The following is a 25,443-nucleotide window of genomic DNA, read 5'->3' as shown; positions in this document are numbered from 1 at the left end:
GTCAGTGAATCATATCCCCTCCTCCTCCTTTCATCTGTCTGTGCTCATGACATGATGGATAGGAAATGCTAGCTCACATGTTTACGTTTAAAGGGCCTCAGTTATCAGATCCGTAGCCCAACACCTATGCACATGTTTAACTTGAGTTTGTGTCTGTGTATGGAAGGTGGCGGTGATGGGCGAGGAGGAAGCACCCATTCAGTTTATCCGCTTTTTTCATCACTCATGTTGGGTTTCAAGCCTTTAACACTATCAGGCTGGTAAATAATTCACCTTGTGAGCCATTTAATCATCCAAGTTTCTTTAACCCCCTCAGAAAGCCTGTGTGACAGCCAATGGGCTTGTGTCATAGGTGTGTGTACACTGCAGGGAAAGGCATGTGCTAACTGAGTGTTTGTATAGAATTAGAGTCAGCGCCGTATCCTGTTTACATTCACACACCGCGCTCCCACAAGCTGTAACCAGCTTTAAGTCTGGTATAAATCAAATTATCCATCTAGATTTTTTGGTGTGATCTGCCCAGTTTTTAAAATTTCGACTGTGTCCCCTTGAATGTATTTTTTTTAACTTAGCAGATTAGCAAAAACAAGAAAACTAACCAAAATTACCCAAAGAAAAAACCTGACAAACTTTGCTCTTGTGCACTTTCATGTAAGAACTATTTTCTACGGTGGCCCTGAAAGTTCAAATGCATTCCAACTTCAGAAAACACCCATAAATAGAAAATTTCTGCAAAAGCACATCCAGCTACTTCTATTGTGTTTTATTCAACTTTTGTTGTGTTTTGTGCACCTTTTCAGCATTTTTTAAAAAGTAGTAGTCCATTTGACCTCTAAGGGCCACCATAATTTTCTTTTCACCCAACAATGTGTCACACCCCATTTTTGCCCCTTGCAGTGACACGGTCGCCATCACGCCACCTGTTCCCTGCACAATGTGACAACTTTGAGCTGAAACAGCAAGTGCTATGCAGGAGGGGATTGAAATCCACGTGAAGGAAGCCTGTCGACCTCATGGCCCTCGAGGTGTTTATGGCGGCAGGTCAAACTTTAGGCGCTTGAGCATTCCTTGTCCACGGCTGAGCTTGGTTTAAAATCTTATCTTGTGGGAGCATGGAAAGGAAATGCCCATTTTTAATCACTGCTCGAGTCTTTTGTATCAAGACTTTAAAGTCTGGTTTGATGTCGATAACTGTGCCTTCAAATGATTTCCCGGGAAGTATGTGCACACAGCAAACCTCACACATCTTTCCATTACCCTCTTTGTTCTATTTCGGTCATTCAGTGGGCTGGCAGCCACTACCTGGAAAATAAAGAGGTTTCCTTTGAACATGTCGGCCGCAAGATTAGTCTGATTCAATAAGCGCCTAAACTCTCTGCTCAGCCACCGCATTACATGATGCTGGGCGCTTGTTGTTAGATAGTGAGTTCAAAACCGTTGACTGTGGTGTTGTTGACCGCTTGTGCTGGTTTTGAGACAAGGCCGTCACTGTTAATGGAGCAGCTCTCAGAAGATCAGAGCAGCCCGAGGACGCCGGAGCAGCCGATAACGTCAGCTCTGGGCTGATGTGAGTCATGTGTGAGAGGATGAAAGCAGAACGGTTGATGGTGATATTTAAAGCCATAATCTTAACATTCACGTTGCTTTGATTTTGGTGACATCTGTGGCGGAAAGCGGTCACTGCTGCTGTGTATTGTTTTACACAGAAACCCTGGAGATAATTTGTCAAAGATTTCACTTCCTTTGAAAGTGACATGAAAAAAACAAAACAAAACGCATCTTTCAAATCTTAAGACTGGTCAAAGATTGCACAATTTGAAACTGGAAAAGAGGAAAGTAGATAAATATTGCTTTTGAGCAACAGATATACTTATCCTATATAATCATATACTTACTAAAGGCTAGAAACCATGTGATAAACTTGAAAACAGAAGAGAGGCAGCCACAAACTATAATGGTTACAATGACGTTAATGTGTGCTTGAGTGATCTGGAATGGCGATCCGGGACCTTCGGTTAATAAGAAATTAGGCAGGTTAACCCACATTACTATCAAATGAGTTAATGTTTCATTAGCTACAGGCTGGCAGTGCACTGGGCATGTAGATACCTGTTCAGTAATAAGAAAATAATGACATTTAACAGCCTAATTACACCTTTAACACATGCCTTTTCTCTCGTCATCCCCGTGATGTGTTTATGGTTCACATGTACAAAAGTTGTTGTACGCCACCATTACACCCTTTTAAGTGGCAGGTAAATTCAAATACACAATTTTAAAACAGCTCAACAAATATCACAAAACACACAAACTGCTTCTGCCAGTCTGTGAGCTAAATGCATAGTGGCTGCATTTCACTATCAGAGGTGGAAAAAGATGTAAGAAGACAGAAAAGGCCTTTGGAAAAGTAAGAACTGTTTAGCAAGCAAGATTTTAAAAACTTGCATGTATTATTATTTTGTTAATTAATAAATGTATTATTTCAAATGTCTTTTTTCAATTTTTTAGGTTACACTATATGTTGCCAAAGTATGTTTTTGTCAAAAGTCTTGCAGAACAAATTAAAGTAGATTTATAATAATTTTGTGTTATTTCAAGGTTGCATGAAAACACCAGGCGATTTCATACAATTTAGTGAGAAGTGTGGTCAAGGTTACAATACTGCACTGTGGTGCAGAGCAGGCTAGTATTCATGGTAAGTGTTACGTTAAATCAAGGGTAGAAGAAATCAATTTATGTTTAAGTTAATGATGCTGATTGGATTCACTCAAAAAATTCTACCTTTTTACTACTTTTTTAGTGTCTGGGGGTTTGGCAATCATCCATAATCTAGAATTTGTGAAACATCTGGCTTATATCTTTTTGAACAGAGAGTGCAGTGCATATGTCAGAGCAGCAGCACAGGTCAGCTGATCACAGCATGCACATAAAGAAAAATCAACTGGAGCTAATAAAGCTAAATTATCGTAGCTGGTTTCTTTGTTTTATTCACACTCTACACCTAAAATAAGGGGTCCCCCTGCAGAATCACACACAGTCATAATTACTTATACATAATAATATTGATTCATTAGCAGCTAATGAACAAGTATTTCACTGAGCTGTTGATTCTTAATAAAGAATAAATACTGGAATCACTGAACATTGCTTAAGTGGTCAGTGGCAGCATGCATTTACCACTGCATGCTAATTTCTTATTTTTACAACAAAAACTGTCTACTTATTCTTTTTATGTCTACATCTATTCATTTACTGTATGTACTTCTTAAACTGGTTTCAGAGAAGTATAAAGAAAAGTAAAACCGATGAAAATGACTTGAGTTTTCTGTAAACTGGTGTGTTTACTTACCTTTACTTCGAGCAAAATGGGGATCATGTTTGTTCAGTTTTTGCACCTGTAGAGTTGAGCAGATGGTAACTAGAGGAGAATTTAGGGAAATTTACATTTTAGGTTATGTGACATTATGTCAAGCATGGAAGTGTGCTCAAGAAATATCAAAGATCCTTCATCCTCCCTACTCCAGCCAGGTGACGATGGCTTAGCATACAAACTGACAACAGCTCAGCACTGCTGAAAACTTGTTAATAACATGGTTCTTATCTTATCTTACGTCAAACTGGTTCTGATCTATTTACATGCAGATTAAAAATCTATCTGTAAAACATGTTTTTATATGAAATTTCCCAGAAGTGAAGCTCTTGCAGTGCCGGTGTCTGGCTGAAGAAAAGACAAGGCCCACTTTTTATGCAGACCTACATCAATGCTGCCCTCCACACTCGGACACATACAGGACAAAGAGTCCAAGTGGAACAGGATCAACGCGAGACCCTTTAATCGTTTTGTTTTTTCTTTGCAGTTTTTCCTCAGAGTAAACAGCAGCTCAGGAAACAACAACTTATAATTGGTATTTTAACACCTGGTGAGGGAAAAAAACATTAAGGATCCAGACTTCAATCCAATTGACATGTGCTGCTGTTTTCCCATAGCTGCTGCTCTCAGTGGAGTCATTGAATGAAATGTTTGTTTCACCTCCTTCCCTGTTTTGACAGGTCTTTATGATAATATTGTTGAGGCTGTCTAGGCTGACACAGCTCTTGAAAACAGCAAGACATGCTGCTGAATCCCAAATAGAGACGATCAGTACCGACTTCGCAGCCTGAAGTAATATACAGGGTGACCTCCCCTTTAGAGATTGGTGACCTTTTCTTCTCGGGAAGAAGCCACAGTGCAACTTGTGGTGAAGCCATAATCTGGGAGGTGAAAGCTGAAGACAAAGTAGGGTGTCTTTACCTTGATGTCTGGATAGCTGAATTGGAAGAGGATCAAACTCTTTCAAAAATCCTTTAAGTGAAATGCAATTCGTATAATTCATCATGTCGTGCATATAAATCTATTATATACATATCATATAATGACATTACACCATTGTAGTTAGGAACCCAAGTATCCCCTGTGAGCAAGAACTTGGGGAAGAAAAAACCTCAGACAAGATCAGGCTGAGAGAGGGCGGCTATCTGCAAACAGAAAAATTCTCATGAGCTTATGACATGGGGTAGTGGATAATCTGATAATGCCATGTGGGTTTTGTTCTTACGATGTCATGATCAATGTTGGGCCAGCACCAATCACGCTTTGTGATGTCATAGCTTAACAGCTTGAGATGAGGGGGTAGGACGCACATGGGAAAAACTTTTTTAGGGCCTTCTGTCAAAAAAGACAAGTCAGTAGTGTTTTTTAATACAGGGTTAATATAACTAAAAGGGTTTATTTTAATGTAAATGTCCTTAACCTAAAGATGAGCAAGTAGTTTTGGTGCCTTACCCTAACAAAGTTTTTATTAGTGCTTAAACCTCAACTGTGTTTTTAATGAAAACATTAAGTCCAGTAAATCCAGGTTCACATGTAACACAAACCCCAGTCTGGTGGGTGAAAGTCCTGAATTTTATGCCTTCATCCACCACCACCACCTAATCTTTTATTGACTTGCTCTACACGCTTTCCACCACTCTAACCACACCAACACAGTGAGCTCAGACACACGTTTCAGCAGTGGCATAAATGCACAGAGTGGACGACAGACCAGCTCTAACTGTAAGCTTTAACACAAAGACAAGTGTTAAGTGTTATCTTAAAACTCCCAAAGCCAAAACTGGAGCTTTTTCCACAGCAGAGGATTTACTGTACAAATTTGTGGATTGACCAGTGAATACTGCATTTCCGGTTGCTATGGTACCGAGAAACCCCTTACAATTTTAATGTAGTAATTTAAAAACAACAACAACAAAAAAGCCTCTCACACACGTGTTTTACACTATGTACTACTAAAGCTATAAACGGTATGGTTTTATTAAAATGTTTGCTTGCCTTAAAGTTCCCAAATTTAAATAAATCCAGGACGATGGGGCGATACATGAGTTTGGTAATTGTTAAAACTCGTGGACTCTTTGATCAAATGTGTTACATTTCACCAAATCTACAAGTTACTTTAATCAAATCTTCTCCTAAACGATTCCACATTAGGACAGACTCCGGATAACATTTTTTAGAACCAGATTACAGCTGCTTTTCCTTTTCATGCCCTCAGCTACTCCCCAGATGTGGTCTCCCAACAAACACTGCCTTCAGATCCGTCAGAGTGATCAGCAGGGGAATTTCATTAAAGCGAGACTTCATGGCGGAGACTGATAACAAGAGGTGGAAGGAGGGGAAGAAGGGAACAACGTGAACTGTGTTTGACCAAAGTGAGTCCCTCGGTTGTTATCGCTGAGGAAGACGGGAGAGTAAAATGAAGGTAAGGAGGAAAGAAAAATGATTAAAAGAAAAGGATGGAGGGAAAACAGGTGCATTAGGAGTTGAAAGAGGAGGAGGAAGAAGAAGTGAAGAATAAAGAAAAGGTGGATGTAAGGAAGAGGAGATGAGGAAATAAGGAAGGAGAGGATACACTATGGAAGCAGGGAGTAAGGGAGGAGCAGAAACAGGAGAAAAGAAGGGAAAGAGCAGGATGGAGATAAGTAAGAAGGGAGCAAATGTTGTGGATGTAAAGAAAACAGAGCAGGTGGAAAAGATAAGGGATGAGAGAGGAAGGGGAGACAGTGACGTAGGACATGGAGAGTGCGGCTGGACTCCCCACTGAGGAGTGATATGATGGTAATCTCTCAGCTGGAACATCTGGTCTGGGCCTGAACAATGAGTCCTGCAGGCAGATTGCCGCGATCCAGCCGGCTCTCTCAGTCCTCTGAAGATGGCCTGATAACCTACCTCAACTGGTCCGACTCTCGCCATCCTGATCAACAAAGACATACCTTGTCTGTGGACACACAGGGTCACAGTTAATAAACCTACATCTATGCAGTCTGATGGGAAAGGGAGGGGAAGCAGGTCAGATAGGGGGGCCCATGCGTTCAAGGTGATGAGTGAACCACCCCAGGAAAATTCCTCAGAGATCCTCCTTGCATTAATGTGACATTCACTCTGAAGACGAGCCGTTAATCGAGCGTTATTTTACAGTCGTGTCACTAAGTGCTATCCCACAAATCAGTTTAATAGCCCGTGTGTGTTTATACAGTACATAAACTGGAGATGCACAGTTGTTCAGTGATTTATACGTTTCTTCTTCAACATTTAAGATGCCTCAGAGATCATATCGAGAGCATAAAATGACTCGTGAAAAAACAGAGGACAGAGAGCGACACAGCACGATCAAAAAAAAGTCCTTTTAGAACTGAAGAAATTCCAGATGGTGCTCAAGTGGAGGACAACATCGCAGGAGACTATATGGCTCGTGAATGTCAGCAACTCTGATTAAAAGCCGTGCTCCGCCTGGGAGGAAATAAAACAAAAAAACCCAAACCAAAACAAAAAAAACCTGCTGGCTTGGCCTTTCATTCCCATCTATCACAAGGAATTGTTTGTATACAGTTATTTTATTCTTCCCAAGCATGTGTGTATGTGAGCGCGAGAGAGATGAGATGAATGTAATTAAAGTTTTTTAATTAGACACTGTTCTTTTCTGGGAAGCCTGTGGCAGCGCTGGGTGGAGCCACAGTGGAGACAGGAGGTTTGTGGTCTGGCTGAGGGAACCACGCCGGCCTGGGTAATGGAAACCGGGTGTTCATTGTACACATATACACATACATGCCAACACACACTGTCGTACACATGCACTCGCGCCCACACACACACACGAACCAAAGCCGAAGAGAGAGTATGCACACAGAAAGCCGCATAAACTTCTGCAGACATGAATCTGAACGCACAGCCCCCCACACTACTAATGTATGCCACATTCAAATACTTATATTCATTCATGTGACTCAGTGCATTATAGAATTCATACTGCTGAAACAAGAATTCCCTAAATAGTGTTGATGTGTGCTTCTGCACGCACGCACACACATGCAGGCAAGCTCATGCATACGGAAGAACATATAAGCACTGACACACAAACACGCATAATCCCAATACAGGCACGAATGGGTGCGCACGCACGCATGAATACACATTTACTCGTTGCCTGTCACTCACACAAGAATGTGTGTTTGCACACAGAGAGCTCATTATAGATGCACGTAGCGCACACAAACACTTGATGCAAGCGGGCACACACACACGCATGAATGCACGCTATCCACCAGCCCCTCCTCGCTCAGTCATCACACATGCATGCACACGTGTACGTGCGTGCACGCACATATAAATGCGCTACTTTAAAAAGCACACAAAAAGCCCTCATCACACCAATCCCTAGGCATGCACACACACACACACACCAATTCACATACACATTACATTTCAACCTCCTTCGCAGATACTGACATGCAGGCAGTCACGACACAAAGACGCACACACCCAGCCTCATTCAGCCTAACAATGTGATACAAACCCATATCCTGCATCATTCACTGGCTTTAACGCACACTCCCACATACACACACACATACACACAGTACAGTCCAGCAGGGCCAGGAAATGCAGAAAACAGATCTCGGGCATCTACTGACATCAGTGAGGCAAGGCTCGCCTTTTCCATTAGACACTGACGTCAGTTTTCCCACAAAAACGGCTTCACCCCAAACTACAGGCGATCAAACCTGTTGACAGTTTAAAATAGATCAATCTGAGATACAGGCATCAGCGCTGATGATGTTCTCCCCTTCCTTAAACTGTGTGGTCAAACTGTCATAAATGAGAACCGAGAGCTTCTCCATCTGCCCGTCACTGCAAACAGAAAGGAGACTGTAAGGCCCTGATGCTGCAACTGGCCTCGCTCCAACCACTGGAGTCAGATGTATGTAAATATATGGAAAACACTGAGGTGTGAGAACGCATACATTTTCAACACACAGCAACCATATGTGCTTTTTTTCCTCCCCCTCTTCTCCTCCCTACCAGTGAGCTCAGCATCCATTAGAAACTGAGTAACTTTTATATTGATATCTATATCTTTAGCTCCGGACAGTCAAAGAGAGCAGGTCAAACTGGGCAGCAACAGGTCAATCACTATGAACAGGGCACCATCTAGTGTTGCATGCAGAGTATGAGAGAGCTGCACTTAAGTTTGTATTTTTTTTTTCCCCCTTCAAGATTAAAGGACAGCCATGTTGGGTGCGTTCGCTGGCTTCATGCCGTGTGCAAATTGGCTTTTCGCTCACATGATGCTCGGGTCAGTGCGAGGTTCGTCGCATGTGTGAAAGTATAGAGATGCAAGAAAGCTGAAACAAGCTGGACAAACACACAAAGGGCTCAGCGGACTTGAGCGCTGGTTAAAGCGGGCGGGTGGGAGCAGGGCAACAGATGTGATTGTTTGCATAGGCCAGGCTTATAAACCAAACCCCGAGGCGCGGCTACATGTGCGGGTGGAGGGAAGTTTAAGCTTCAACTACCTGCAACATGTTTTTTTCACTCTCAGTGAGTCTGATGTATATTTTAGAGAAACATTTTTGAACAACCAAATTATTGAAAAAACACTTAAAAAGTACCAACCCAAAAAATAAATAAAAACAAAAAGCTTCACCCAAGATCATTTTGACTTCACAGGAGGGAGGGCACAAGTGGATTAACGATGGCTGCGGTCCAACTTTGAGGAGCTCCCCCCTCTTTGCTGGTTTGCCATCAAGGCTTACTGGGAAACTTAATGGATCGGAGCCACTTGTGCTTTCTCTGCTGTGACGAGTGGACAGGCCTGCTGCTGTTTCAGGCAGCTCTTTGCTTCATGTAGCCATTAAGCAGACCAAACTCCATCATTGCGTGTTGCTCAACTTAAAAAAAAAAAGAAAAAAAGATCAGATCTGTGTCCCGGGGCTGATCTGGGTGTGGCACCGTTACCTTCATGGTTTGATATGACAGGAAAAGTTATTCTGCATGACACGTATCCCACAGAGCGTGCTCGGCTCGCTTCTACCTTCCAAAAAAACCCTTTGACAAAGCAATAAAACACAGCAAATGGTGTTTATTGTCAAAGTGTTGGAGTAGGACAATGTTATATGTGCATAATTCATTATTGTGTACTCTAATTGTGCAACAAACTAAGCTACAGTATATACAGACATCTATCATTAACTGTTGATAGCTGGATGACAGTTATACTGTATAACAGTAAATCTAGTTGGCCGGTTGCTTGGGCAGGACAACCTCAATAAAGGCGATCCATCAAGAGTCCCAAGACTTTGGTATCATCTGCGCTGAATGCAAAATGGTGACTCTTACTCTTACAGTGTAATATCAATCAATACAACTAAACACAGCCATTAAAAACATCCACATGAATATACTCAATGCAACAAATGTTATGCAGAAATATCTCCCCACCCTCCCCCTTTCTCTATTACACTCTCTCGTTTCATCTCCATAAAATCCAGTAAAGGTTAAACAAACATTTAAATGTTACATATCCCATTAAAGTAAAAGAGAATAATGTTATGAGAACCCTCAGTCTACATAGCAACAATGCTTTGTGAAAAATATATGTAGAGTGTGAACTAAACATTTACATGATTTTACAGGTGGAAAGGAAACATCGCTTTGACATAACTCTTTAGAATAATAATACAGCCCCACAGTCTTATTAACATGCTATGACCTCTTGTTACTCACTCCGATTGCTGTCCATGTGATGTCAGGCAACGCGGCCTGTCACAGGTTTGTGGTTGTGTCAGTCTGTATACATATTTATTTGTATGTAAGTGTGTCTGCATGTCAGTATGTGTGTCTGTGTGAGAGTGTATGCGCGTGTGCTTGCAGGCTCAACAGTCCCCAGAGTTATGCGAGTGTAGCCCGGTCTCCATTTTCCAGTCTCTCTGGTCGGTGGCGTCTCCCTGGCCCTGCTGGGAGGCGGCGGGAGACAGCGACATCTGTCTGCGGGGGTTGGCGCTGTGCATGGTGTTCCAGTGGCGCTTCAGATCCGACGCTTTGATGAAGGCTTTGTCGCAGGAGCCGCAGTTGAAGGGCCGCTCGCCCCGGTGCTGCCGTTCGTGGTCTTTCAGGTGGGACTTGTGCTTGAATGCCTTTTCGCACATTTGGCACGCGAAGGGCCTCTCGTTGCTGTGGACCCTTTCGTGCCTCTTCAGGTCGGGCCCCCTGATGAATGCCTTGCCGCACACCACGCAGCGGTGCGGCTTGAAGCCGGAGTGGATCTTCAGATGCTCCTTGAGGTGGGCGGCGGTGGTGAAGGCTTTGGGGCAGTGCTCACAGCCGTAGGGGCGGTTGGCGGTGAGCAGACGCTCCTTTTTGGCGTTGTGGTCCATGGGCTTTGCTCCCGTGCTCTGGCAGGAGCCGTGGTCGCGGTGGCCGTACAGCAGGTACTCCAGCTTCATGTCGCTGGAGGTCGATGAGCCCCAGGTGTGGCTGTGCGGCTCTTTGCCCATGTTGGTGTTATAGTTGTGCGGCTGAGACACGTGTGAGCCACCAGGCCCCATGCTATCCATCCCCTGATCATAGAAGCTGTTCTTCCTCACCTCCTCCATAGCCAGCTCCTTCAGGATGGCATCCTGAGCTCTCATCCCGTGGTCACCCGGTGCCTGGTTTTCCCGCGTTTTCATGTTGGTCAGCTCCCGTTTCTGGGTGCACAAGTTATCCAGGAAGTTGATGCCCAGGATCTGACCAGATGACATCATCATATTGATGTCCTTCTTCCTCACAGCCAGCCTGGCTGTGTACATGTAATTGAGCACCTCCTCGAAGATATCCGAACGGATGAAGTCCAACTCCACGATGGAGTTGTCCTCGTCGCTCTGTTTCTTAAAGAGCTTTTTGAAATAGTTGCTGCAGGCGGCCAAGACACAGCGGTGAGCCCTGAACTCTATGTTTTCCACCACGACCACCACATCACAGTGCTCACCTTCCAACCTCTGCTGGTTGAGCATCTTCAGAAAGGTGGCTTTGTGGTCATAGTCGATATATCTTAGTAAATCAGACATGTTGCAGGACAAACTGGAGCAACCTGCAGAGGGGGGGGAGGGAAAAAAAAAAAAATCAGCAAACTTGTCAAATATTTTGATTCCCACCAAAGAGCGAGGGCATGCATGCACCCTGCACAGCTGAGGGGTGGAGCTCTATTTGCATGCCACTTTGGAAAATATATACAGGTAGCATATGCAGCGCGCCTAACAAAGTATCGGAGAAACTTGCAACCGAAGGTGAATCTGTTCAGAAATGAGCGCCAGACAGACAAGCGAGCAAACAAGTGGCCAAACAACCGATGCAGAAACCCCGAAGAAAAAATACGGCAGGGCCCAGAGCCGCAGTAGCGCTAATAATAAGAAGCAAAAACAGAAAAGTAACGGCAGCAGAAACAAACACTCGCACTTTTCTCCACTTAAAAAGCGCGTTTTACCGCCGAGTTCGCGTGACAGTCGCGTCGCGTGCAGGAAGGATAACCTTAGCAAGAATATTTCACATTTCACTGCGCCCAGCCATTTTGGTCAGCAAGCCTCCATTGGCATGTTTCTGGTGCCTTTAACTGAGTTCACAAACAGCGGAGGAGACGGCGGCGAACAGACCGACAAACCTCCGAAAACCCGCCGCGCGCTGTTCCGCGCCGCCCGAGCAGACAAAGAGGAAATAAAAAATGTTAATACCCGAAGCCTGAACGCGATTCCCTGTGTTGTCACGCAAGGCAGTCGACGACGATCCAGAGCTGTCGTTTTTCCTCTTCCTCCTCTTGTTGTGACTGTGCGGCTCCACAGGAAATGCTGCATTGTTCTGCTGCCACCTACAGCACCGGAGCGAAGCGCGCCACCGAGATCGTCTATGCACGCGGAAGTGACTCACTCTGCCGGAAATCAGACGACGTCCTGAATATATCGGTGATTTTTAAATATAATACAAGCAAACACCCATCAGATAACCCGTCTGTTCACGTCTTGAAGTCAAACTTAAGAACATTTGATTACAAAAAGTCTTTATTTATTCATATTAACTGAACAAAAGCCCCAAGAAATGCAGATACACAGTGACACTGAATGAGACACATGACACCCTCTTAAGGGACAATTCCCACTAGGATTTAAATTCCCAGGACTCCCCACCATTTGGTTTTAGAATTGAAGAAGTCTGTTGGATGAAAGGTGAAATGTCTTTAAGAAACATAAAGAAGTCCACTCGCTCTCAGTCCAAGTCTTAGACTGTCTGAGAATCTACAGACACAAAGTATCATCTGTGGCTCGAAGCTTTTCTTTTTGATAAGCTTTTAGCAGGGGAAGACCTACAGGGGGGCACAGGGGAGCAACAGCCCCCAGCTGCCCACCACAACTTTTATGTTCATCACCCCAGTACAGTAATTTAAGTTCTTTTTCTGTATTTGTTTTGGGGAACTTTTTTGGGGGGTCTCATTTATACAAAAAAATCTTTTTTTTCTTAAAAGAGATAATACAATAAATAGATTTAAAGTGTTTTTGTGGATATTTTGTTGACTCGTTTACATATAGGGATTTTCACATACTTGCTGAAGAGGTATGTGCCCCTCCTTTGCTCCCCACACCACACGTAAAATTTTCTGTTTTTCGGTGGCTGAAATGAAGATGCTGAAATTTAAGACTAGCATTCACAAGATTAGAAATGACTGCATGAGGCTGAGATGGTTTGGACAGGAGGAATAGTGGGTATACTGGACAAAGGATGCTGAAGATGGAGCAGCCAGGGGTGTTTACTCCAGTATTGTTCAGCAGGAGTGTTAGTTCATGGGCTACAGCCCAGTGTGGTCTCAAGTGGGCTAGAGTGATAAAACACTTACATAATACACCATTGCGCCACATGTTTTCTACTGTCACATCATGTGTGACAATTCTTTAAGAAAACAAAAACAAAAACAAAAAACATTTCTATTGTAGATTTTTATGAGTTTCAACAGTTTCCTTCCACCTGGAAATACTTTCACTTTTCATACATTTCTAGTCCTGTGTGTAGTTAATATTCTTTGTAACCACTGTGGTGACATTCATGCGACTCTGAGGTGCACTTTAGTAACAAATGCACATTTACTCACACAGTAAGAGACGGAGTGAGCGCTCTTACTTTCTATAAATCTTGGGAAATAACCGCACGTACGCAAAGGGGCGGGGCTTCGGAGGCCTCCGTGTATTCACAGTAATTACCTCTGACTGCACAACGCCTATCTTAATTAGCCCGCGGGCTCTCCTTTTAACAGGTCAATTAAGGGTTTGGAGCATTTGGTTTCATAAATAATAGATGGGCTGCAGCTTACAGCCTCAACTGCCTCCCATCATCATATTTAAACATTAGTTTAACTTTAATTATGTCATTTTTATATAATTTCCCCCTGCTGAAGTTTGATTTTACGCTTAAAGATCGATCCGTTTCCGCCGTGTGCTCAGCCTAATTGATTTTAGCATATTTCCACAAAGTGAAACTTTAAGATGTAATAATTTAATATCAAATTAAAATCAAATTTACACATAATTTCAAATGAGCACAACTATTCAATCATATTTCCACTATTTGAGCTATTTGTTTAGAGATGACAAAAACTGATACTTAAACAGGGATAAATGAGTGCTGACACAGGTTTCAGTACTGTGGTGGTTTTTATTATTTTAGAAGAGACCAGCAAATTAAAAAAAACAAAACAAATGCACTTGCCACTTTTGCACCTTTTTAAGGAAAACACAGCTGTACATCAATAATACTCAATTTTTGGATACATTAGAATGGATAAGGGGGGGGCAACACAGCTGATGTGTTCAGGGTGGGCGGAAGTGGAGGGGGATTATAGATCTCTCTTGGCTTTGAATGTAAATCAGGGGAGAGCTCGCCAGTCTGAACCCTTTGCCTCACAGTCACACAAACCTGGGACTTGTGCTGCAGCTGATCATCTACCCTGGAGAATAAAAACACAAACCCTCCACAGGCAAATAAAATCCATTTCATGCCCAGAAACCTTTGATTCCTTGACTTTTTTGCCAGGACATAGTCTCTAAAAAGCGGGGGAATCAATCAATGAGAAATGATGAAACACTGAAATGATAATATAAAGGAAAATGCTATTCAAGTAGACATGACAAACAAAAAAAAAAAAATTCAGCTGTGAAAGATAATTTGCTATTTTCCTAGGAAAGCTTTGATATGTACAGTAGGTAGCTGTAGTGATTTCTGTAGTGACATACCTGCTGGATAACCATGGAGCTGTTTGAGGGAATGAGGCGATGCTTGCTTGTAAATAACGTTGGCACTTCTACTGCGAGGTTAAATAGTGTACGCTCTCTAACATATACAGCCTACAACGATTTTAAGTTTCCGGAGTGATGGCTTTATTTCATAAATAAAATGTTGCTACAATAATTATTCTCAATAATCATAAAAATGCATCAAAGTCATATGAGGCAGTGAAAGCAAAAGGTTTCGCTTGCTGCACACAGGGATTTGGCGTGCAGATGGATTGAGGAACCACTTGGAGAATCACATGGTTTTCTGTATAATCTTATTTGATAATGCAACGTTGCTTCCTTCTCATGCAAAATGCATTTAGTTGTTTTGCAGATGATGGTTGTAACTAGCGGCGGAGCTGCAGCACTTGGAGAGTAGGAGGCCTTTCTAGTCTTCTGAGAGTCCCGACGTTATATGTGGAGTTCTGGATGTTGGATTCTGGGAGGGTGTAGAGGATTTAAAAAAAAAAAAAAAAAAAAAAGCCCTCAGAGTTATTCCTGTAAGAGGAGAAGAAATAGAAGTTAGTGAATCCTGTAAACTGAACATTTACTGCCACTGTTCATCCTACCAGAGAGTGAAAACGAGCCTCACTACAGCTTAAGGCAGTTTTTACAAAGTTAAAAAGATGCTCAGAGAGAAGTTAGAAAAATGCAAATATACAAGACAGATACACACAGGCTAGTCGGGCAACAGGAAATCCACAAAAGTGCCATCCTGACAACTGATTCTACAACTCCTACACATGTTTAGACCAGGGGTCTCAAACATGTGGCTTTTACCCAACCAGCAGCTGCTTGTAGCTTTTAGAAAAAACCCAACAACTTCACTTTAGACTTAATTTCCCTGAACTTTAATTACAGTGACCAGCACGGATGTATACACACAAATAATTAATCATTAGTCCCCCCCCAACTAAGAACTATTATTTTATTTACTGTTACTGTATTTAAAACTGCCTCCACTTAAACCCAGTTCTACTTTGTTGGTACTTAAAATAAGTAAACAATCACTAAACAACTTCAGTTATTATGGCTCTAAAATGTCATAAATGCAACAAATGCTAATGCGATAAGAATGCAAAGTTCAAATACCAAATAACCACAAACATCTGCATAGCAGTCACAAGTGGTAAATATTTGAATTAATGTTATTTATACTTTATTAGGTTAGGAGACTTTATAAAAGTTGAGGTATTTTTTAGTGACAGCCGGTAAATAAGTTAAAAACAACAACCGAATCACTAATAGCTTAAAAAGTAGGCCTTATAAAATCGCCTTTTTAAGTTATTTAAAAACGTTAGGTGCTATCATTACTTTTATGTTCACTCATCAGTTTATTGGTTAAGGGGAGGGAATATTTAGGAATCATTAAAATCACATAGTAACACTAACAAACTATTTTTTTTTTTTTACCTGTGGCACTTCACAGTTTGACAGCTTCTGATTTGTTTTTTTAACCACTATTTAAAAAATAAAGAAATCATCATTGTCCTGATGAAGACGCCCGTCTGAGGCATCTCAAAACCGTTTTTGTTGCGGGAAGTAAACATGCTTCCAACTGACATTCGTTTCCAGGTTGTGTTGACCGTCACAGGAGATTTGTGTCCATGTCATATTTCACTTTTTCAGTCTGTCATGAGGCTGGGCTGTATATTTTTTTGCTAAGGGTCTGTCTGCATGCACATGGGAATTTTGGAAAGCATGGCTTTAGTCTATGCGTTTTGGCCTTTCATCCCCATCTAAACATCATTTTAGGTCACAGAAAATAGAGTTGGTTTTTTTTCAGAAACTCTGTTCTGTGTTTATGTGTGGACAAGGAAAACCAGGATTTTGGCTTGCAATGTCAAACTTGTTCACCTTCATCTTCTTTCCCAATGTCAGACTGTGTCACATTTTATTGCCCTTACTGCTCCCCCTAGGGCTACGATTGGCCAACATTTGTATACAGCTAGGCCTTGAGTCACCACCTGTTGATATCAAATCCTTCACACCCACATTAAATTGCAGATAAACAGGAAACAATCTCACGCAATTTAAAACAAAAAAAGTTAAATTTTTGACTTTACTGTGGATGTGTTCCTAACATTAAAAAAAGAAAGAAAGAAAATGGTGATTTCCAATTTTTCTGGTTGCACCACCACTCTGTGTGTATCTAGCACCCAAGGGAAACAACAACTACCCAAAACACTACAAACATTTAGTACCATGTTAATAGAGCTATTCAAGCACACACAGACACACACATATTAGACAGCACACACACAAACACAGGACTGAGGGCAAGGCTGCAGAAACAAAGTCAAGCATTCCCATCTGGTGAGTCACACAAGCACACACATGCACGCTCGCTCATCCCAAACGCAGCGCCTTGGGACCGTTTCAGTCAGAGGATAAAGAAACAAGTTTCACTGCCAAAAGGTGAGCTAGAGTAAAACTTGACAGCGAGCACTTTCCAGAGAGTATAAATGCTTGAGAGAAGGCAACTAGAATGACATGCTGTGCTGCAGTGAAATGCAAGGTTCTTTTATAACAGCTCCACACATGAGAAAATCCTCACAATACCCACAGTGGACAAGTTGAAACACAAATGGCTGCATTTGCAGAGTTTGTGGAAACGCCATAAGGACTGCTGACCTATTTTTCCCTTCGTGCAAAAAAAGGGAAGTGCAACTGAAAGCAGAAGTGTGTCACAGCGTGCCCTAGAATCATCTCAGGGATGAACCCCAAGCTCCGGTGTTCATTTCCATGAAAAGCAGGCTGCTGTCTGCTGCAAACTTATTGCTGTTTTCGCCTTTGTGTCACAAACTTTTCTTAGAGTTTTTAAAAGAACAATTAGTGAACAACTTTCAAATCAGATTAAATCTGATATTTTATGTCACATGCATATTCAGTAGTTTCTAAAAAGCCCTAAAAATGAATTTCTCCAAATGTAATTTTTTTGTGACCTGTACAACTGGGTACACAAGGATTTCTTCAGCTAACATATATAATTTCAAATTTAAGAGCAGAGTTGAAAATAGACCAAAGCACATCTGTGTGCACTCAAGATCAGATTTCAGTCCATACGGGCGCGTCTGCAGTCGCAGGCTCGGAGCGGAAGCCGGTTCAGCCGGAATTTAATCGCTCATCCCTGCCTGTGCTCTTTGTGAGCTACCACAATGCGGGCAGAACAATATATGGAAAATGTTTTCACTCAGTATTTCACAACATGCAGGCATAATTTCAAACGTTTTTCCACATGTGTGTCTAACAAACATTTAGAGAAGATTACACTTCTTATTTAGAAAACTGTAATACTAACACAGCAATTTAAACTTACAAAATATCTAAATAAAGGGAGTAAAGACTTCTTTAAACACACAGTACATGCTGTAGCTCTCAAATAAAAGTTAATTGTGTTTCTCTCCAGCAGAGGGAAGTGTTGTAGCCATATTGCATTAGATTGCATGAGACTGCCTGCAGCATTACTGTAAGTGTTTTTAAGCCTTGTCATTACGAATTGAGACTGTAATATCCGGCCTGTGTGCACACATGCATCTGCAGTCCTTTTCCCTGCAGAGGGGAATGAAATGACAGCAGCATGATGCATTAGTTGTAAGTACCACAGAAACAGGGCTATCTGCACCAGTGAGAAGAAGTGCTGATGGAAAAGCAGCATGCCTAAGAGAGGAAACCAGCTTGAAAGAAAAAACAAGAAAAACAAAGCCCAGTTCAACCAAATTAAAACCAGACTAAACAGGACAGCGCCGGGATCGGGACTTGGGGCCTTGCTGTCTTACCTGGTTCAGTCCTCCCCCTCCTCTGGCGTGATCTCTGTCTCTTTATGTACCACTACTTTGGTCACTGACATGTCAGGGTGCTGTTCTTTAGCCTCCTTTATGGCCTGAGCCAGAGCCTACATACGGGAGTGCAGTGCCAAAAGGGATCACCAGGGGGAGACAGAGAACGGAGAAAGGCAGGGAGGGAGCGGGGGATGTTGGATTGTAAGTCAGTATGCCAACAGGGAAGTCATTTTTAGTCACATTTCTTATACGTCCAGAATTTGTTAAGCCATATGATGAGTTAATTTGTTTAAAATGTCACGTTAGCCCATTCCTTAGCCCAAAGGCCAAGTTCCTCAGCACTTGACCTTTTTACTTTACCACACAATCAAATAATCAGCTTTGCAGAAAGAGAAAAATAATGAGTATGGGTAAGCAGAGAAACAGTATGAAAGGACAAAAAGACCTCGTCATGGTCGATGTCTGCGTCTCCGGTGATAACGATCCTTTTCTCAATTCTTGTCTCCGATATGCCTCCTTTCACCGTCTGACCAACAGAAACACAAAATCACTGCAATATTCCCATCTGTCAGCTTCTCATAAGAAAAATCTTAATCTAGGTATCTGAACTTGTTTGGCATTTTTTGTAGCTTAAGCAGCCGATGATACTACTAATGATGATGATAATAATAACAATACTAAAAGCACCGATAAAAACAAAACTGTAATAACTCATGAAAATAAAAACCAGGGGATGGATATATGCAGAAAACCCTCCATCAGGTTTCTGTTATCATCCCCTTGGGCAGGCACACACTTGTGATCACTTGATGAGAACACTTTCATTCTCGGCTTATTCAGGTTTCAAACTTGCCAGTAAGCAGAGAGATGCTCAGATGTACAACAAGCGTGAAGAGTCTAAAGCAGTGGTTCTTAACCTTGTTGGAGGTACTGAACCCCACCAGTTTCATATGCACTTTCACTGAACCTCTTTAGTGAAAAATAAAATATGATTTTTTTTCAAATTCAAGACATAGATACGTTTTTTACTGGTGCACAAAATGAGCCGTGCATGTCACGGTGGAGGCTCTCCTGAACCCCTGAGACCAACTCACCGAACCCCTAGGGTTCGATCGAACCCAGGTTAAGAACCACTGGTCTAAAGCAACAACAGATGTGCCCTGACCTTTGTGATGTGTGTGGTTGTCGTGGTGCTGGTGGTCTCTGAGGTTATCGTCTGAGCACTCAGCAACACTCCGGGGTCTGCGTCACCGTTAGTCTCAACCTGTTGATACACAAAACACTCCATATGAGCACTGTACATAAAACCATCTAAACACAGCAGCAGTACTACCTTCTTTAAATTCCAATAAATACTGATTAGTGGAAACCTCAAAGCTCAAACTCATTCACGTTTAGTTCTTTTTAAATTACGTTTCAGCCTCAACTAACTCCTGAGAAAATTATCTGGATTGTGCTACATGCTGCTACATGTTGACTTTTCCCACCATATAGTAGATAACTGTGTGCGTGTCTGTTGCTGTGCAGGTCGTGTGTTTCAGCCAAGTCTGCAGCTGAAGACAAACAGTGAGACAAACTGCAGGTCAGACGATAACTCTTGGTGGTTTTAAGTGAGCCACACATTATGCACAATTATTTAATCAAGTGCTTCTCATTTTTCCCAGTAATGTACTAACACTGACATGTTTATTCAGCCCAGTGAGTCTGCTTGTCTTGTGTGAGAATCTTTGTCTCTCTTGGTGGCAGGAAAGCAACTAGTGACACACTTCACATTTAACAGTAACCCAGTAATCAGTAATATTGGTACTAAATAAATAATTAACTGTTGCCCCATCTAGCAATGTTACAGAATCCTTCCAAATATTCCTGGATCCAGATTGACTGCATCAGTTAATCACTCCAAGTTGTGCTAAGCTCCACCTCTGGTGAAATTTTAATGCAAATCCCTTCAAAACTTTTCCAGTAATTTTGCTAAAAACAAAACAAACAAACTGAACCAATCACATAACATCCTTGGCAGAGGTAGACATACGTACCCCCCTGCAGTTTTTAAAAGCATGCCTAAGGGATGCGAGTACCCCATTTAACAAACGCTGACTTAATCCATCGCTAATCCATGAAAATTTATAGTTGAGCTTTAAAGCTGCAGTAACTCCAACCGCTGCAGTTCCCATCAGCTCTACAAAGCTTCAAAAATGTGTTTTTATCTCATTTCTTACTGCTCAGACTTTCCAGTGACTTCAGTGTTTTGACTCACTCTCACTGGTCGTCTGCTGTCACAGCAGGCAGTTGCTTTACCTTTTTTCTTTTTGCTTTTCTGATAACTGTTCTCCATTAAATGCTGGCTGCTCACCAAGCAGATGATAGTCAGAAACTAGCAGCAGAACACAATCCAGCTTTAAGCTTCAAAACAGACATTTCTCACAAGAGGTAGTGAAGAGCAAAATGGTGCTAAAAGTCGAGTTAATATTTGACCTCCCAGGCAAATGCAAACACTGCACTCAGTGAACGAGTGCTGCTCTGCATCTTCGGCATGTTTAAGCAACATGATTGTCAGTTCACCTCAAAAACCTGCTGATGCTACTGCTAAATCTCTTATACCAACTCGTACACTATTCCTCAATCACTGCCATCCAATTACTGCGGCAGTCACACATTGTGGTCACATGTACCTCTGCAGCTTCATAGGTGATCGTTTTTGTCTCAGTGTGGATCACGGGCATGTCTTTGGTAGCCACTGCGGTAGTGTCGGGACTCTGTTTGACAAATACACAAAACAGGGACAAATAAATGCCTGCAGGGGAAGACCAGCATTATGAAAAGCACCCTACCTGAGCCAGATTTTATGCCTGAAACCAAATGCTACAGGTGTTGACTTATAACTGTGTGCTTCTGTTCTTAAAATAAGTAAATCACATTGACTAAAATAAGCACCACATGCTAATAAGCTAAGCCGAGGATGGTCACCGAGTGCCTCAAATCTCTAAAAGAGCATGCAGTCATGTGTTAGTCCCTAATCCAGTGCAGGGGAGGACACTGAAGAACGGGAATCACAAGTTTTCTATCAAGTGTGTGCACCACATCAATTAAAAGGTCAGCTGATCTGCACAGCAACAAACTGCAAAGTTAGGAGCTTGAGAAATAAATCCATGCGTTTGGCAGAGCTAGATCGATTACTAGTGGCGGGCCGTGATGCGGGGGGGGGGTCGGTGATGGTGAGTCTGTAGTAATGAGGCTGAGGCCTCTGGAGCTTATGCAATGTTACCTCCAACCGAGGCACAGCAGAAGGCGAATTGGAAGCTGGTGTGTGTGACCTAAGGAGTTCAGATCGAGTCCCTTTGTGTGGGCTTGTCCTGCCTCGCGCCTCAGTTTCTTTTTCCAGTGCTTTGCCCTCTACAATTTCTTCTGATGCCATCATGTCTCCTCTCACTTCTGACTCGTTTTCTTCCATTTTTTGCAATTTCACTTCTTTCTTGTCATACTTCTGATGCGCTGCCTTCTTTACATCCAGTGGTTTATCCTCTGCTTCCTCCGTTTCATCTTCTGGGCTTTTCATCTTAACATGGTAGTATTTCTCTTTTTCAAATGGCAAACGGTTTGACATCTCTGAAAGTTTCTTTGAGTCATCCTCTGTGCGCTCAGGGGCCACTGGAAAACATTCCACCACCCCTTCATCCACCTTAATACCATCTTCTGTCTTGACGGGGAATTCTTTGAAAAATTGAACCTCATCAGAGAACTGGACCCTCCTATTGTTCACTTCTGTGTGCTTCTTCTCCCCTGCACGTTTAAAATCTGCAAATTTCTTTTCTAAAGAGTCCAAAAATCTCTTATTTTCGTCTTCATCGGGTTCCTCCTCTGTTAAAGGCAACTCTCCTTTCTTTCCACAACCACTAATGTAAACAGGAAGATTACAACTGAAACCATCATTGCCATTTTTTAACATTGGTGCCTCCACCTCTACATCTGTTGATAAGCTCAGCTCCCCAGCATTTTCATCTACCCCCAAATGTTTTGCCACTGGCTGCCTTTCTGCCTTCACCTGCAAAGATGCCCTTGGCTCGTTTTTTAAAAACGTGGCACAGTCAGGAAAAACTGACTCTTCATCTCCTACCCTACAGCCACACATTTCTGATTGTGGCATTACTGCATAATCTAGTACCCTCTTAGCAGCCTCTGCTAACACTACTGCAGCTGTGAGCTCTGCTGTAGGGTGCGACTGCTCGGCCCGTACAGCCTCTGTGGTCTGGATATTCACCGTTGGCTCTGCAGACATGGCTGGGAGTGCCTCCGTCTCTATCACCGGTTTCTCCTCCTGACCAGCTGGTGCCTGTGAATGATAATTATATCATTAGATAATGTCAAAATTCAAACACACAGGGCAATTTCAAACCTGCAAAAGGAAACAACTGTTAGTTATGAGCACGTGTACAACAATTACATACAACCTGTGTTCCAATACTTATTTACTGTAAGGGCCAGAGAGCAGTGGTCACCTTTTGAGAGGAGGAAACACACTCCAACGTAGACTAATGGGACAGGAAGATGGATGGACACAAGAACAGAGAGAGAGGTGAAGAAGGAACAGTCAAAAGTCACAGTCTGGATTTAAAGAGCCAAAGGAGAGAGCATGGAAAAGGAAAAAAAGGACTGAAAAGCAAATAATGTCATGATTGTATGGAATACCATTATGCAACTTATTAAATGTGCTGACTTATGACAAATCCTAAATCCTTTAAACAAAAATCCGGTTTTAGAATCACTAAATCCACTAGGAGCAAATTTCCACTAATCTGCTTTTCAAAACTGCTCCATAAGAACAGTGAAATCTCTTCTCGGGTAGATCCATACAATTTTTCCCCCCCGACCTGTTTATGAGGCAGAGGGGATTTTGGAGGATGAAAGCTGCAGCAGTGGCACCGAGCCAGGGCTATGAAGTCACCGCTTTCAGGGAACTGATAACGGAACTGAAAGAAAGAAATGGTGTCGCTTAGCAGAGCTGTAGAAACAGACAGAGACCCAATTTCTTCCTTTATCAGCTGTGGGAGTTAGCTGCTACTGTAAGGCAAGCTGTTAGCTGTCAACAAAACTCAAAAACAAACCCAAAACAGCTGCACTGAAAAAGAAGCAGCGGGCTCGACTGCAACAGAAACCGGCGGTTTGGCAAGAATGCGTGTAAACGCTAGGTGTTAAGGGACTGTTAGCCATGCACAGGGCTTGAGTTATTAGACCGGTTTGGTCGCTGCTGGAGTGAAGGCAGTAAATGGGGCTACGCAGCGGGTGGTGGTGGTGGAGATATGAGGGGAGGCAGCCAAAACTAAATAGTTACTTTTAGTTTTCATACAGTACCACAACTAAAGATGTAGCTGAAGATTCAGAAACTGTAATCTGAGTCAGGCTGGACTTTGACTGCTCAGACTGGACTTCTTTGAAAGTGAAGATTTCTGCTCTCTCCTGTAGTCCATCAGAAGTCTTCATATCTTTTACTTCCTTTGTTGACACACTGATGAACTCTGGAGTCTCCGTCTTCACCTCCTCAGAAATCCATGATGCCATAGCCTTCTTAGGCGAGTCAATACCTTTAATCTGAGTCATGCTGTCTGTTTTTATCTCCACCTTCGGACTCAGCATCTTGGCGGCTGTAGTTTGAGCTTCTGTAACAACTGAAGTGTCTGCTCTGGGGATTTCTTCCTCTTTAGAGGCCATCAGCATTACATGCTCATCAGCTTTAAACTCTCCAGGGACAGCACTTTTCTCTTTGCCCTCAATGTCTGATTTATCCTCGGCGTCCTTCAGGATAATTAGCGTCCCTTTCTTGTCGCTGATGGCTTGGGACACTTCTTGTCTCATAGCTCCAGGGCTGACCTTCACCACCAACCTCTCTGACACCTCGTCCTGGGACTCGGGGGTTTTCTCCTCCACTTCCCTCAGGGTCCCGTCCATAAAGACGTCGTCGTCCATAGTGGTTGACAGACTAATCCCATGAGGCCCGGAGGAGGTGGGCCCATCAGCTGTCATACTATCCACCACATATTTCACCAGATAACCTGCTGCCTGGGGAGACACTTGGCTTATTGGACATGGATCGTTCAAGTTAGTAGACAGAGGACATGACAAAGCCAATACACAGCAGAAATAAAGAACGCACAAGGAGAAATCACACACGCACGCACACACGCACACGCACACACACACACACACACACACACACACACACACACTCTTAGACAAAGTATACAGGTCTATGCTTCAAAGTGCACTTAACATAACAAGCACAACAGCCCAAATCAGTGGATGAAGCAGAAGAAGAGGCCTTTCTCCTTTTGTGGTGGGAAAACTTTCTTACTTTAATTTTTTTTTCCTTTTGCTAAACAACCTTAAATCCCAATTTTACATATTTCAGTACATTTAAAGACTGGGCAGTCCTAAACACTGGTCATAAGTTTGATTTGAGATTTCTTCTTTTGTTTTGTTTTTCTGATTGGCTAACCAACCCTTGTGGATGTGGTCAAATCAATTTAAACTAGCACAACTGTTTAATGGTTTGTTCAACTACAATCAAATCTGGAAAAAGCATGCATTTACACCACAACGGCGTCCTACTCTCAACGACCACAGGCAATTTGCAGCTCTTAGTAATCACACTTCAATTTCTCCAAGAGCTGCAAGTTCTAGTGTCCCTGCGAGGAGACAGAGGTACTGTCACTATAAGAACTAATGAGTCTTTAGCAGTTTCTAAACTTGAAAGACAAAAAGGAAGTTTTAATAGCTTTCAAACAGTTGCCAAAGAAAGCTTAGAGAGTGTTGGAAAAAAAGCAGAAAATGACAGAAACCCTGTTAACTCCACATACTGTAGATAAAGGTAAAAGAACCAAAAAGTCTCACATATTTTCAATATTAACTCAGTGGAAGCAGCTTACCTCAGTGATTTTAGGTTCCACTTCCTCTTTTGTCTCATCTGCTGCTGGCTCATCTTCTTTAGGCTGCAGAGGGAACAAAACAT

At 42.5% G+C, this 25,443-nt stretch overlaps 2 protein-coding genes across 6 annotated transcripts in view; both read right to left on the bottom strand.

The window, feature by feature from the left end:
• Positions 1–9,429: 9,429 nt before the first annotated feature.
• LOC116313379 (zinc finger and BTB domain-containing protein 14-like) lies at positions 9,430–12,219 on the bottom strand. The gene is made up of 2 exons (XM_031731053.2): positions 12,076–12,219; positions 9,430–11,438 (listed from the first exon to the last, which is right to left on the bottom strand). Exon 2 carries the CDS (start codon positions 11,413–11,415, stop codon positions 10,243–10,245), a length of 1,173 nt encoding a protein of 390 aa, XP_031586913.1. The 5' UTR covers positions 11,416–11,438; positions 12,076–12,219; the 3' UTR covers positions 9,430–10,242.
• Positions 12,220–14,021: 1,802 nt separating this feature from the next.
• The window catches only part of LOC116313380 (band 4.1-like protein 3), a 55,010-nt gene continuing 43,588 nt past the window's right edge, over positions 14,022–25,443 (bottom strand). For 4 of the 5 annotated variants that reach the window (XM_039601937.1, XM_039601936.1, XM_039601933.1 and 1 more), the window contains 7 exons: positions 25,361–25,423; positions 22,699–22,770; positions 21,113–21,196; positions 19,606–19,704; positions 18,886–18,966; positions 18,438–18,553; positions 14,022–15,156 (listed from right to left, as the gene is read on the bottom strand). In XM_039601937.1, coding sequence (XP_039457871.1) covers positions 18,443–18,553; positions 18,886–18,966; positions 19,606–19,704; positions 21,113–21,196; positions 22,699–22,770; positions 25,361–25,423 — 510 coding nt within the window. In that variant the 3' untranslated portion in view covers positions 14,022–15,156; positions 18,438–18,442. The remainder of the gene's footprint in view (positions 15,157–18,437; positions 18,554–18,885; positions 18,967–19,605; positions 19,705–21,112; positions 21,197–22,698; positions 22,771–25,360; positions 25,424–25,443) is intronic. The other variant, XM_039601935.1, reaches the window with a different exon arrangement.

Source organism: Oreochromis aureus, linkage group 18 (genome assembly GCF_013358895.1).
Source record: "Oreochromis aureus strain Israel breed Guangdong linkage group 18, ZZ_aureus, whole genome shotgun sequence".
Lineage (NCBI taxonomy): Eukaryota > Metazoa > Chordata > Actinopteri > Cichliformes > Cichlidae > Oreochromis > Oreochromis aureus.
Note: the sequence above shows the minus strand (reverse complement) of the source record. Positions and strands in the feature narration are given on the sequence as shown.